Below are 13256 nucleotides of genomic sequence, written 5' to 3'. Positions count from 1 at the left end.
AAGAGTCTAAATAAAACAATAAACAAGGCACATGCATGAATATACGTAGCTTCGTTTCGTGTGTATTTTTATTTTTATACTGCACTCGTTTTATTTGAGCAGTCAAAATGCGTTGACCGTATATTTCTATGTCATATACAGTCACTGACCTGATATCACTTTTCCTCATGAATATTCAATTAGAAATTTCCGAAATTATAATTAATTATTCATACGACCTATTCAACCTGTTCTTGTTTCCAATGTATACAACGACTCAAACTTATTTCTTTTGCAATTTTTAGAAAAATAACATATTTCACTTGTTAATATTTTTGGTTTGCAAACTATAAATTATTATGTTTTATTGTTATTGCTGATATTTTAGTTCATTCTCAAACAAATTCGGTCACCATGTACATTTCATCGTGTTGTATATTTCACCGCCTGCATGATATGAGGCCTTTTTATAAAAGGAAGAAGTTTCCAATATTTAAGCAAATAATAACATTAACACATGAAACAACAATTGAAAATGTTTTTTTTAGATTGCAGTATAAAGACAATAATAGTGCATTGACTTGACATATCAACGATATAAGGATTCGGCCCGAAACGGGGAAAAAGCTCGGCAGAGCCTCTCATTTCCCCGTTTCTAAGCCTCATCCTTATATCGTTGATATGTCAAGTCAATGCACTATTATTGTCTATATCGAGTTGACCTCTATAGTCATCCGATGACCATATAAGCGATGTAAACATAAATATAGATATAAATAAATCAAGCAAACACGTGCTGTTGAATTATTCTAGGTCTATCTAATTTCATATTACAGATAAAAAAATAAATGTTTATAATAGTTTTTACCTGTATTAGAATGTTTATTTGTGGATCGAATCAGTCATTCAATTGATTTGTTTCACTTTCCATGTTGACATTCTCTTTCGTTAAATAATTTTACACATACAATTTACGTGTTATCCATCTCAAGCTAAGGGGTTAAATTAAAGTGCACATGAATACGGATTTAATGAGGTCGAATTATTCTCTTGCAAGTGAATAATTCATAATCAATTTTTTTGCTTATTTTGACAAAATTGAATCTTATTGGCTACTTAAAAGGAATTGTTATTTCACTGTTTTTATTTCATTACTGATTGAGCAAAAAAAAATAAAAAATATTAGGTTTGTCATATATCTCGTAGCTAGTGCCCCTTTAATTAACGTTTACTTAAAAATATCTTTATGTTTATATGCTGATGACATTGTTCTGTTAGCGGAGACCAGTTTCGATTTACAAAATATGTTAAATTCTTTCTCAAAATACTGTAAAAAATGGTAGCAGATTCTTACTGTGGAAAAAACGAAATTAAGATTAAAAAACATCAGGTGGTAGAATTCCACAGAACTTGATTTTTTTATACGGATGATTGTAAAATTGAAATTGGTCTATTTTTTGCAAAAATGGTTTTTTTAATGACAACATAAAAATAATTATATGAGCAAGGTATGACAGCAATATATTGTGCCTTAAAATAATGCGGACAGAACAATCTATCTTCAGAGTGTCAGTTAGATATTTTTGATAAAGCTGTAGTGCCAGTTCTTCTGTATGCCTCAGAAATTTGGGGGCTTTTAAATTTTGATTTATTGAAACGTATTCACCGAAGATTTTGTAATCCGTCGTATCCCGAGCGTGGTTAAAAATCATGTACGCTGCCAATACGCTAGTGTATTTGGTACATTCAACTTGTCAATCATATCTGTATCGTGTGCACAACGCGTTTTAATCGTGTATTGGACGTACGAGAAGCGTACATAAGCGTTTATCGGGCGTTCAAGTAACGTATGCTAGCGTATGCCTGGCGTCTGTCTAACGTAGATGGAATACACGCTACGAAAGAAAAAAAAAGTCTCTTGAACGTATTTGAGACGCGTCCCCGACGTATCTGGGGCGATAGTTCGTGCTTTCGGCGTAGTTGGGACGTTTGATTATGGGGTGTTTGTTATACCGGCGTCACACATCAGCGTATATAGCTAAGTGGGCGTGGTAAAAAATCATGTACGCTGCCAATACGCTAGTAATTTTGGATGCATTCAACCTGTCAATCATTCTATATCTGTATAGTGTGCATAACGAGCTTTGAGCGTGTATTGGGCGTACGAGAAGTGTACCTAAGCGTTTATCGGGCGTTCAAGTAACGTATGTTGGCGTATGCCTGGCGTGTGTCTAACGTAGACAGAATGCACGCTACGACGGAAAAAAGACTCTTGAACGTATTTGAGACGCGTCCCGTTCGTATCTTGGACGTTCTATTATTGGTTGTTAGTTACAAACAAACCCGCATACGTTTTAGTTAAAGTCGTGAAGCGTATACAACGTGCCCTAAACGTGTCTTAAACTTATCTGTAGCGTTTTTAACGCGCTTGGAGCGTATGATTACGTGTGCGTAGTGTACAGGTATACGCTAGACACCCACTTGAGCTGGATGAAAATATTTATGCTGCATAGAAATTTCCTCGAGTTGTAGCGTTTACCAAGCGTATACCTTTGTATTTCGACGTACTTCAAACGTATGCAACGCGCGTCAAACGATTGTTAAGCGTTCTTCAGGCGTGCAACTAACGTATACCGACTTTGTCAATTTTCTCTGTACGTTTGGTGCACGCCGGTCTATACGCCAATGTGTGACGCCGGCATATAAAAACTTACCCGCATACGTTTTAGTTATATTCGAACGATCTTGAAACGCACACAACGTGCCCTAAACGTGTCTAAAACCTATTGTAGCGTATGTGTTACGTGCGTGTAGCGTACAGGTATATGCTTGGCACACGCTTGAGCTGGATAAAAATGCAGCATAACAATTTCTTGTAGTTGTAGCGTTCACTAAGCGTATATCTTTGCATTTCGACGTTCTTCAAACGTATGCAACGTGCGTTTAACGATTGCTTAGCGTGTAACTAACGTATGCGGACTTTGTCAATTTTCTCTGTACGTTTGGTGCACGTCGGTTTATACGCCAATGTGTGACGCCGGCATAAAAGAGGGACGAAAGATACCAAAGGGACAGTCAAACTCATAAATCTAAAACAAACTGACAACGCCATGGCTAAAAATGAAAAAGACAAACAGAAAAACAATAGTACACATGACACAACATACAAACCTAAAGAATAAACAACACGAACCCCACCAAAAACTAGGGGTGATCTCAGGTGCTCCGGAAGGGTAAGCAGATCCTGCTCCACATGTGGCACCCGTCGTGTTGCTTATGTGATTACAAATCCGGTAAATAGTCTAATTCAGAAGGTCACATTCATGAAAGGGAAGGGGATTGTAGTTACGACGTAAGGAACATATCCGATATCATTTGTGAAACGGTTATTCCATAACGGTCAACCAACTCGTGATGGCGTCCGTAAAATTTACGAAGGGATGATTTCAACTTCACCATTTGGAACTCTTGGTTTAATAGTTTCCTTGTGAGCAGTAACCCTCTATCAAGAAAATCATGATAGGAAATGCAAGCACGGGAATATCGTATCAATTGGGAGATATATACCCCGTATGCAGGTGCTGCTGGAATGTTGCTACTTAGAAATGGAAAGTTCACAATTGGAAAGCTGAAATCATCTCTTTTGTCGTAAAGTTTTGTTTTCAACCGACCCTCATTGTCAATTTCTAGATGTAAGTCAAGATATGAAGCCGACTTAACTGTATCTGTAGTATCCTTTATCTCCAATTCGATGGGATAGATGCGTTCCACATAGTCACCAAATTTTGAATTGTTTAGTGAAAGAACGTCATCTATATAGCGGAAAGTAAAGTTAAAGGATATTGCTAACTTCTTATCTTTCTTCCTAAGAAGTTCCTGCATAAAGTCAGCCTCATAATAATAAAGAAACAAGTCGGCAAGTAGAGGGGCACAGTTTGTTCCCATTGGGATGCCGACAGTCTGTTGAAAAACACGTCCTCCGAACGTTACAAATATGTTGTCAATCAAGAAATCTAGCATCTTGATAATATCGGTTTCAGAGAATTTTTTGTTTGAATCAGAGTGATTCTTTACAAAGTATGATTTATCCCTCCCTAAGACAAGATACTTGTATCTACGTTGGCCATTCTTTTTTATGAAGCAAAGTAATACCAACTCTTTCAATTTGTCTTTTAGTTTGGAATGTGGAATACTTGTGTAAAGAGAAGAAAAGTCAAATGTTTTAATACTGTTACAAGATGAAAGAGAGTTAGATTGTATGTACTCTAAAAGATCTTTGGAATCCACATCTGATTCACGCCACCTCTAGAATAGGCAGTTTCACAATAACTTTGAAGATGATTCTACATTTAATACAAAGCACACCCAATTTTATTGTTTATGCTGAGCTGGGCATATATCTTATATCATTAAAAGCAAAATTTCAAATGATAAAATTCTGGGGCAGATTATGTATGGATATGAAAATTAGTGGCTTGTTTATATAACATATATGTTTACAGCTGTGGAATGTCAAACATATGGCATATGCAAAAAGTGTTGAACAAAAATTGCAAGACTTATATAAACAGTCAATGTTTGTCACATAAAGATGCTTCACCTAAAGGGTTATGCTATATAATTTTAACACAGAAATTAAGTTTGAGAAATATTTTAATATTTTGTCAAAATAACTATTTGTATACATTGTGCAAATTTAGATGTGGCAGTCACCCATTGCCGGTTAAGACGGGAAGATAGGACAAGGTCTTGCAAGAGACAATAGAGTATGCCATCGTTGTGATTTAACTGATATTGGTGACGAATACCACTACATTATGACTTGTGAAGCATTTAAAACCGATAGAACAAAATTGTTATCTAATTCCAAACACATATAAATTTAGTTTTATTCAATTCTAAAAATACTGTACAATTAGAAAAACTGTTTATTTATTAAAATCGATATGCCGCTCATATTATAAACTAGTATCAACAGAAAATGTTTTAGTTCTAATCTATAGCATTATTCCCTTAATATACACAGAAAAAAGTCCCATAAAATCTAACTTGAGGAAAACTCAAATCAGCATTTTTAATTTCCTATGGAAATTAACATTGGAAGGGAGATAACTCCGCAAAAATGAGTCTTTTTTGGTCATTTTTTTGTTGATTTTCTAGAAAATCTATGTAAAGTATGATACTTTGATGGGGGTTATAATTTGGTATTACTAGACTAAATTATATAATCTTCTGCTCATGAATTGTACAAAACCGAAGTGTTATGGGTAGTTTTTTTTTGTGCATTTTTCTTGAAGAAATTGCAATTTGAAGCTTGTGACTATTTTGAAAAAAATAATATGAAAATTTGGTATTATTTATATCTTTATATTATATTTTTTCAGCATCTTTCTTTTGTAAAGAAACTTTTAACCACAAAAAGAAGAATACATGCTTAATTATTTTTATTAAATTTGAGATTCTTTACCTTGACATGTTTAAAAATTCAATAAATGGTCAACTAATGAATTACGAAATCTAGATTATAGCTTTATAAAAGATATGAAAACACCTTTAGAGTTGTTTGTTATACTCTAAAGACCGCTAAAAAAACAAGAATCAATACATTCTGATGAATAGAAGCGGTAAAGTTATTATTTTGTATCAATGTTTATTGATATATCTGCCATTTTTGCAAGAGTTATGTCCCTTTTCAATGCAAATCTCCATAGGAATTTTAAATGGTGATTTTTTTAGTCTTCCTCAAGTAAGATTAATGGGACTTTTTTCTGTGTATATTTGGGGTATAATACTAAAGATTAAAACTTAAAAATCCTCTGTTGCAATTACTTTCAGGTTAGGGTCAAATTTATGCTAGATTGACTGGACTACTAGTATCAAAACACTGTGATCTGTAAAACAATGCCATTTATCATATGACATAGTCATAGTTTTAGGACATTGTTGTTATTTTAGTCCAGCGAATCTAGCATAAATTAGACTCTAACCTTAGCTTGAAGTAATTGCAACATAAGATTTTAAAGTTTTAATCTTTAGCATTATATCCCAAATATACACAGAAAAAAGTCCCATAAGATCTAACTTGAGTAAAACCAAAAAAATCATGATTTTAAAATTCCTATGGAATGATATGGGAGATAACTCTGCAAAAAAGGCAGAAATAGCAATAAAAATTGATACAAAATTATAACTTTACCGCTTCTATTCAACAGAATGTATTGATTCTTGATATTTTAGCCATCTTTTGAGAATAACATATAACTCTACAGGTGTTTTCATATCTTTTATTAAGCTTCAAACTAGACTTCATAATTCATTATTTGACCATTTATTAGATTTTTCAGCATGTCAAGGTAAAGAATCTCAAAACTAATAAAACTAATTAATAAATATATATTCTTCAATATGTGGTTTATAGTTTCTTTAAACAAGGTAGATGCTGAACAAATATGATTTACAGATATAATAAAAAATACCAAATATTCACATTATTTTTTCCAAATGGTCACAAAGCCATTTTGCATTTCTTTCGTGAAAGATGTGCATAAAAAATTAAAAATACCAAAAATACTTCGGTTTTGTACATTTCATGGGACTTTTTTCTGTGTATATTTCGGAGTTAATGCTATAGATTAGAAGTAAAAAACATTTTCTGTTGCAATTAGTTTGAGGTTCCGACTTAGTTTGACTGGACTATTTGTATTAACATCAAAGAGTATTTTACTATATTGAGGCCCCTCATAAGGGTGTCCAATTTATCATATAATCATAACTTTTTTGCCAATATAACCACTTAGTCATTGATTATTTTTTCTAAACAAGATGATCAAATAATCATGACATATTTGGTCTGGTCATCAAATAATCACTATAAAAACGTCCAAGTAATCCTATAATCGAAAACCCCGTAAGACTCTTTATTGTTAGTTTAAACATATTTATGTATAGTGGATTGGAACACAAGTTTTGCAACTTATATCTATCCCTTTCCACTTTGCGGGTGCGAGTGCTGCCTTGTAGCGGCATTAGTCTACTCTTTTTCGAAATCTTACGTGCTAGAGATATGGCTCTCTCTTGACACGGGTCAGCCATTTATCGCCCCCTTCCGACGGACTATCATCGTTTTCTCAAGACCATACTCGCAAATAGTGTCAAGGGAAAGCCGAAACTTTAGTCCCTGAAATTTTCATCCCGGAACGGGAATCGAACCAGGAACCTTTGTGTTAGTAATCAGATGCACTAACCACTACTTCATGGCTCTCCATTATTGTTGGAGTTTTGGACTACTGATTCAACTTAATGTTGATTTCGATGACGAGTTTTGGATTTATTTTACATCTGTTTCCAAGAACATAAACTTTTGATAGCATGCACAGAAAAAGGGAAAATAGTCCTGGTGAAACTTGGATAGAGTTCATATACAAAAAATATCCAGTGAAGTTTTTTGTGGATTCATCTAAATTATACATTTTCGTTTTTGTGGTACATGTATATAATGACGATCGATTGTACCACACATTTTTCTTTATGCTTATACTTATTTTTTATTCTACGGGATACATAAATAAAGAGATTTAATAATTACACATTTTCACGTCTAAAGTAAATTGTTCTTCTTTTTCGCATTTAATAGGTAGCAACGAGACAATGACAGACACAAGTTGGAATCAAACCTATACAAGTACATCCATTGAAGGCATGAATACCACATTGCATATAGGTACCAACGTACAGATAAGATTACATAATTTTGTATTGAATCAAATCAAAGGACCATGAACAGCAAAATAGTTTATTACAATAATTTGTTATTATTTCCACAAATAGTTTTGAAAATCATATCAATTACAAGTGAGAATTGAATCATTATATATGATCTGTTATTGTCCTTCCGTTCGCCTATAGAATACCACCTTACTCAGTCGCTCCGTAATTCTCGTATCACACTGCTTTTTAAAGTACAAGCATTATCAGCGACGTTACAATGTCTGAGCAGAAGTTATCAGCGACTTCACAATACGTGAGGAGGCGTTATCAAGCTTGCTTTTGTCAAGCGTAAAACTGTGTAAGGGAGGGAGAAAAGACTGGTCAGTAATAGAACGATAAACAGATAATCGTGTTGTCTTCGTTGAGATACAATGTGAGATTTAATAATTACACATAATCACTCGTCATAAAAGGTTCACATTGTGGCTCAAGGCTGATATTTTACGATATTAATGTTTAGAAAACCCGATAATCTATATATTTCGAGATAATTAATTTTAATAAACAAGTTATAATAAACGAGCCATCGGCGATTTTGCTATTGCTATTTAAATTAAATAAAGAGGGTTGGTATCAAGTGATATCCAATTCTCACAAGTTCTTAAACCTATTTCCTATATTATATATGGTCAACACTTTGAATTGATAGTTCATTCTAAATATTAATTGATTGATAATTTACTGTCGTTTTTTTTGTAGCAATATTGTTCATTTTTTTTTTACCAGAAAACACCAGTGGAAGTAATGCATCAATCCAAAATGCTTCATCGGCTGACAGACCTTTTGTTCACGCAACAAGCTTTCCTGATATTATCCCTGATATTGATGAAGGTAAATCTAAGATTTTCACAGCATTATTCGGGGTTGCCGATGCCAGGTATTATGAAAATACATTTTAATAGCATTTAACATTAAATTCCTGGGATGTGTTACTTGATTTTAGTGTCTGATGCATGATTTTTTAGTTAATTGTTTTTGGGTTTTAGCTAGTTTTCAATAACTAAGTTCTCTTAAAACGTACTCAGATTTTAATTTGACCTGTTGACACAATTTGTAATGCATTTCTGTAATTAAATGTCGACTAGTTTTACGTTATATATATATCGTGTCACTATGTTTTTCAATATGTACCACTTGTGTAGGTGTTCAGTTTGACGAAAAAATTTCATTTCTGTACTCTGAACAGCATATTTATTAATTTTATAAAAAATGTTTACTTCAGAATGCCTTGGAACAAAATCAATGTATTCAAATTAATTCATTACTACCTGTAACGTCCATGTTGTACGGTCAAATAAATTTAATATAACAGTATTCACGCCTGGTTAACCATCAAATCTCAACAAAATGGTTAAGCGAGAAACTTCCAGTTGAGCTTTTCTGGTACAAAATATCAAAAACTATATATAGATTCGACTTTTCATCAATCTATTGTCCATCTGTAAATATTTTGTTGAATAGAAAAATTTCACGCCATGGAAAACTTAATGAGACCTTGTCTTGGTCATCACTCGAATTAATTTGATTGATTGTTGGTTGCTTAACGTCCAGTGGCAAATATTTCATACATATTCAGGACGAGAACAAGTTCACAATAAATACAATAGGTAGGTTGATACGATAGAGGCTATCTAGGATGATGGTCGGGGAAATTTGGACTGCCACTGGAAAATTAGGGTATCTTGGATAGGGACAGAAATTTTGCCTTGCAACAGGCCACCTACGGACCCCTCAAAAGAGTTGTTGCAAGGGTTCTTAACGTGCAAAAAGCGTGGCACTCTTTTTACACGAGGCATCGGATTTAACGTCCCCCTTCTGACCGGACGTGACTTCGAACTTGATACATCCCGCACAGCCAAACGGACGCCCCACTTCGGCAAGCGTTTTAGTGCCGGTCGGGGTCATCACTCGGACCAATGTGATTTAAACTGACATCGGAAAGGCTTTTCACCCGCAGGTTGTGCGGCCAGCTCAGTGAGTTTTTTACAAAATGACATGATCTCATCAATACGTATTGTATGTATCAGTATATACGTGTCCTTCTTTGTCACTATAAACGTAAAATAACAGTTTTATTTCTGTTTATTTACGTTAGGTTAGGATTGTCTGTTATAGGTTGTGATATTCCGGAACAATGTTGAGATTTTCTGTCAAATAAAACTTTCAACTAGCTAATTGTCTATCGGAACGACAGTCAAAATTCGTATTCTTAAATCTTCTGTAAGGTGATTGTCATTATAGCTTGTTTTGACAATAGTTTTTTTATGATCGAGTCTGTCGGTCTATGAATATAAATACTCAATTTTTTTTGAATATTATCGAGTGAAACGGATATGTTCCTTACGTCGTAACTACAATCCCCTTCCCTTTCGTGAATTTGACCTACCGAATTAGACTATTTACCGGATTTGTAATCACATAAGCAACACGACGGGTGCCGCATGTGGAGCAGGATCTGCTTACCCTTCCGGAGCACCTGAGATCACCCCTAGTTTTTGGTGGGGTTCGTGTTGTTTATTCTTTAGTTTTCTATGTTGTGTCATGTGTAGTATTGTTTTTCTGTTTGTCTTTTTCATTTTTAGCCATGGCTAGCAATGGTCAGTTTGTTTTAGATTTACGAGTTTGACTGTCCCTTTGGTGTCTTTCGTCCCTCTTTTTTTTCTAACATTACTTATAAATTAAGATGTGATATGAGTGCCAATGAAACAACTCTCCATCCAAGTCACAATTTGTAAAAGAAAAACCGTTATAGCGCAGAGTACGGTCTGATCGCTTGTTATATAGTAATTTCATCAATTAATGTTCATTAAAATATTTTTTTAAGAACACATATAAATGATTTGAAAAAGTTTTGTCGTGGGAAATATATATATATCAATAACAAATCAAGAATACCGAAAATTTGTGTAAACGCATTAGGAAGAATATCTGAAGAACTTTTTGCAGCAAAATGCATACTCAAATCCAATCTATTAGAAATACGAATTATTACAGAAGAGTGACCACCATGCACTTGCACTGCACTATCATTAAAATAGTAGAATAGAATTATATAAATGAATGAAAATATTAACTGTTATACAAATAATAATATAATCATTTTAATATATAAACAACAAAACAGAGTATACAGGCAATAAATAATTATATCACTACAAAAAAATAGTTATGACGGTGAGGTTGAATACCCTGTCAATTATTCATCATCCACACAGGAACTTGTCTCAGGAAAAAATATATGTCTATGTACCTTAATCCTTTATCTTGCTGGTATAAAGATGTGATTTTCCCCCGTGAGACAAGTGCTTGTGACCATCCACCAGAATTCGCGGTCATCCGATGTTCATTACTTCAGTACTTTGATTAAAGTCTAGTGCTGTAAAGCTGAAGATGTCATGTTAAGCGCTGAAGGAATAGTCTAGTACTCAAGATTTAAGGTCTAGCGTTCAAGATTTCAGGTCTAGCGTTCAGGATTTAAGGTCTAGCGTTAAAGATTTAAGGTCTAGCGCTGTTTTGGCAGGCCTTGCATCACCATACGTACAGACATTAGGTTCAGAAATTATTGAAGCGTGTTTTTTAGCACTTTTTATACGCTCAAACTATCAAATATATTTTATAGAAAAATTGTGTTAGAATAAATTTCGCTTCATTGAAGACCTGTTGGTGACCTTCTGCTGTTGTTTTTTTCTATGGTCGGGTTGTTGTCTCTTTGGCACATTCCCCATTTCCATTCTCAATTTTATTACATGATTATTATTTGACATCTAGATAAAAACGATGTCCCTCAATTTGTACTGTAACTCTAGAACAAACGACTTCATATCTCGTTTTCTAGTCTTAGGAAACCACAACTCTTGAGTATCTGTATTTATGGACCTATAGGACTCGATCATAAAAAACATCTAATGTCAAAACATATACAACCTGTAATGACAACCACTATACAGAGGGTTAAAGAACATACGAATTTTGACAGTCGTATATATTATTGACAATTGGAAGTTTAATTTTACAAATAATCTAAACATTGTTCCAGAATATCACAACCTGACATACTTTATAACATATGTAGCTCGATAACATTGTGTTCGTAATAAAAAAAATATGTAAATATACGTTTATAGTGACGTAGAACACTTATATACTGTCTGATACTTACGTTACGCATTGATGAACCCATTGCCATTTTTTCAAAAACTGATTGAAGTCATTTCGAAGTAGTTTTGACTCACATTTGTCCGAGTAAGGATCAAGAAAAGCTCTTACTCAGTTATCTATGGCATGTAATTTTCCTATTAAACAAATATTTACAGATTGACAATACATCGATGAAAAGTCGACTTATTCTAGCTATATGTTTGATATTTTGTGTTAGAAAAGCTCAACAGAAGGTGCCAGTAAACACTTATTTGCTTAACAATTCGGTTGAGATTTGATGGTTTACCAGGCGTTAGTATTCATATTGTCATAGGTCAAATTTTTTCGCTCAATGCAAATATACTTGTTTTTGTTTAAATGTCTGTTTGGTCGAGTTTAAAATTATGTCATTTCAATTGATATGTTATAGACTTGTCTTTTTATGGTTTGAAGGTTGGTTCCTATTGAAACGTTTAACCACGCTGCACTATTATGCACCTGTCTTAAGTCAGGAACCTGTTATTGAGTCGTTTGTTTGTTTGGTTCCAATGTGTTTCTCGTTTTTAATATAGATGAGACCGTTGATTTTCCTGTTTGTAGTCATTTTGTTACCCGTTGTAGCTAGGTCGTGCGTGTGCAAAGGCTCCGTGTTGAAGGTCGTACTTTAACTTATAATTGTTAAGTCCTATACCTTGTGACTTGGATGGAGAGTTGTCTCATTGGTACACATACCAATCTTCTTATCTATATATGAATATGTAACTGAATCAATAAGAAAGTAAATTTCAGTCCCCTCGTAAATTCGTAGCTTTTACATTTGTTCATTGTAATTGTAAGTAGCTTATTACAATCAGCATGTAATAAAATGCCATAGCATCAACGTCATATAAAATATAGTACGCGACAAAATATAAATAGATACAGAGAAAAACAGTTGTAGAAAAACCAATAATAATAATAAATTATACCTTATAGTTGTTACCGTAGTTTCTAGTTATAGAATGAAATTCATAACAGTGTAGATATGGCCATTCATTGACTGGGACAAATTAGGTGAACGTTCGTCTGTAATGCCCACTGCTCACGACGTACTTATTATAGAAATTTAATTTGTGAGGTCACCAAAGGTTCTCAACGCCTAAATGAAATAATTAAAAGTACTTTAGAATATAAATAAAAATAGCCTTCAACAAGGAGCCTTGACTCACACTGAACAGCAAGCTATAAAGGTTGAATACTTAATCTTCTTTTCTTGAATAAAGGGGTAGTCAGTTTGTCTTATGCTTCAATGAGACACACAAAAAAAACCGAAAAAATAAATAAAAAAAGGTGCAACATTCATTCTTCAACAAAGGAATACATCACACGAATAT

General features: G+C 33.7%; 1 protein-coding gene across 2 annotated transcripts in view; it reads left to right on the top strand.

Moving 5' to 3' along the window:
* LOC143063629 (uncharacterized) overlaps nucleotides 1-13256 on the top strand; it is a 38834-nt gene that overhangs the window by 12767 nt on the left and 12811 nt on the right. For both annotated transcript variants that reach the window (XM_076235875.1, XM_076235874.1), the window contains 2 exons: nucleotides 7613-7699; nucleotides 8473-8577. In XM_076235875.1, coding sequence (XP_076091990.1) covers nucleotides 7613-7699; nucleotides 8473-8577 — 192 coding nt within the window. The remainder of the gene's footprint in view (nucleotides 1-7612; nucleotides 7700-8472; nucleotides 8578-13256) is intronic.

This window comes from Mytilus galloprovincialis, chromosome 2 (assembly GCF_965363235.1).
Source record: "Mytilus galloprovincialis chromosome 2, xbMytGall1.hap1.1, whole genome shotgun sequence".
NCBI lineage: Eukaryota > Metazoa > Mollusca > Bivalvia > Mytilida > Mytilidae > Mytilus > Mytilus galloprovincialis.
The sequence above is the reverse complement of the archived record's forward strand: the minus strand, read 5'-3'. Positions and strand labels throughout refer to the sequence as shown.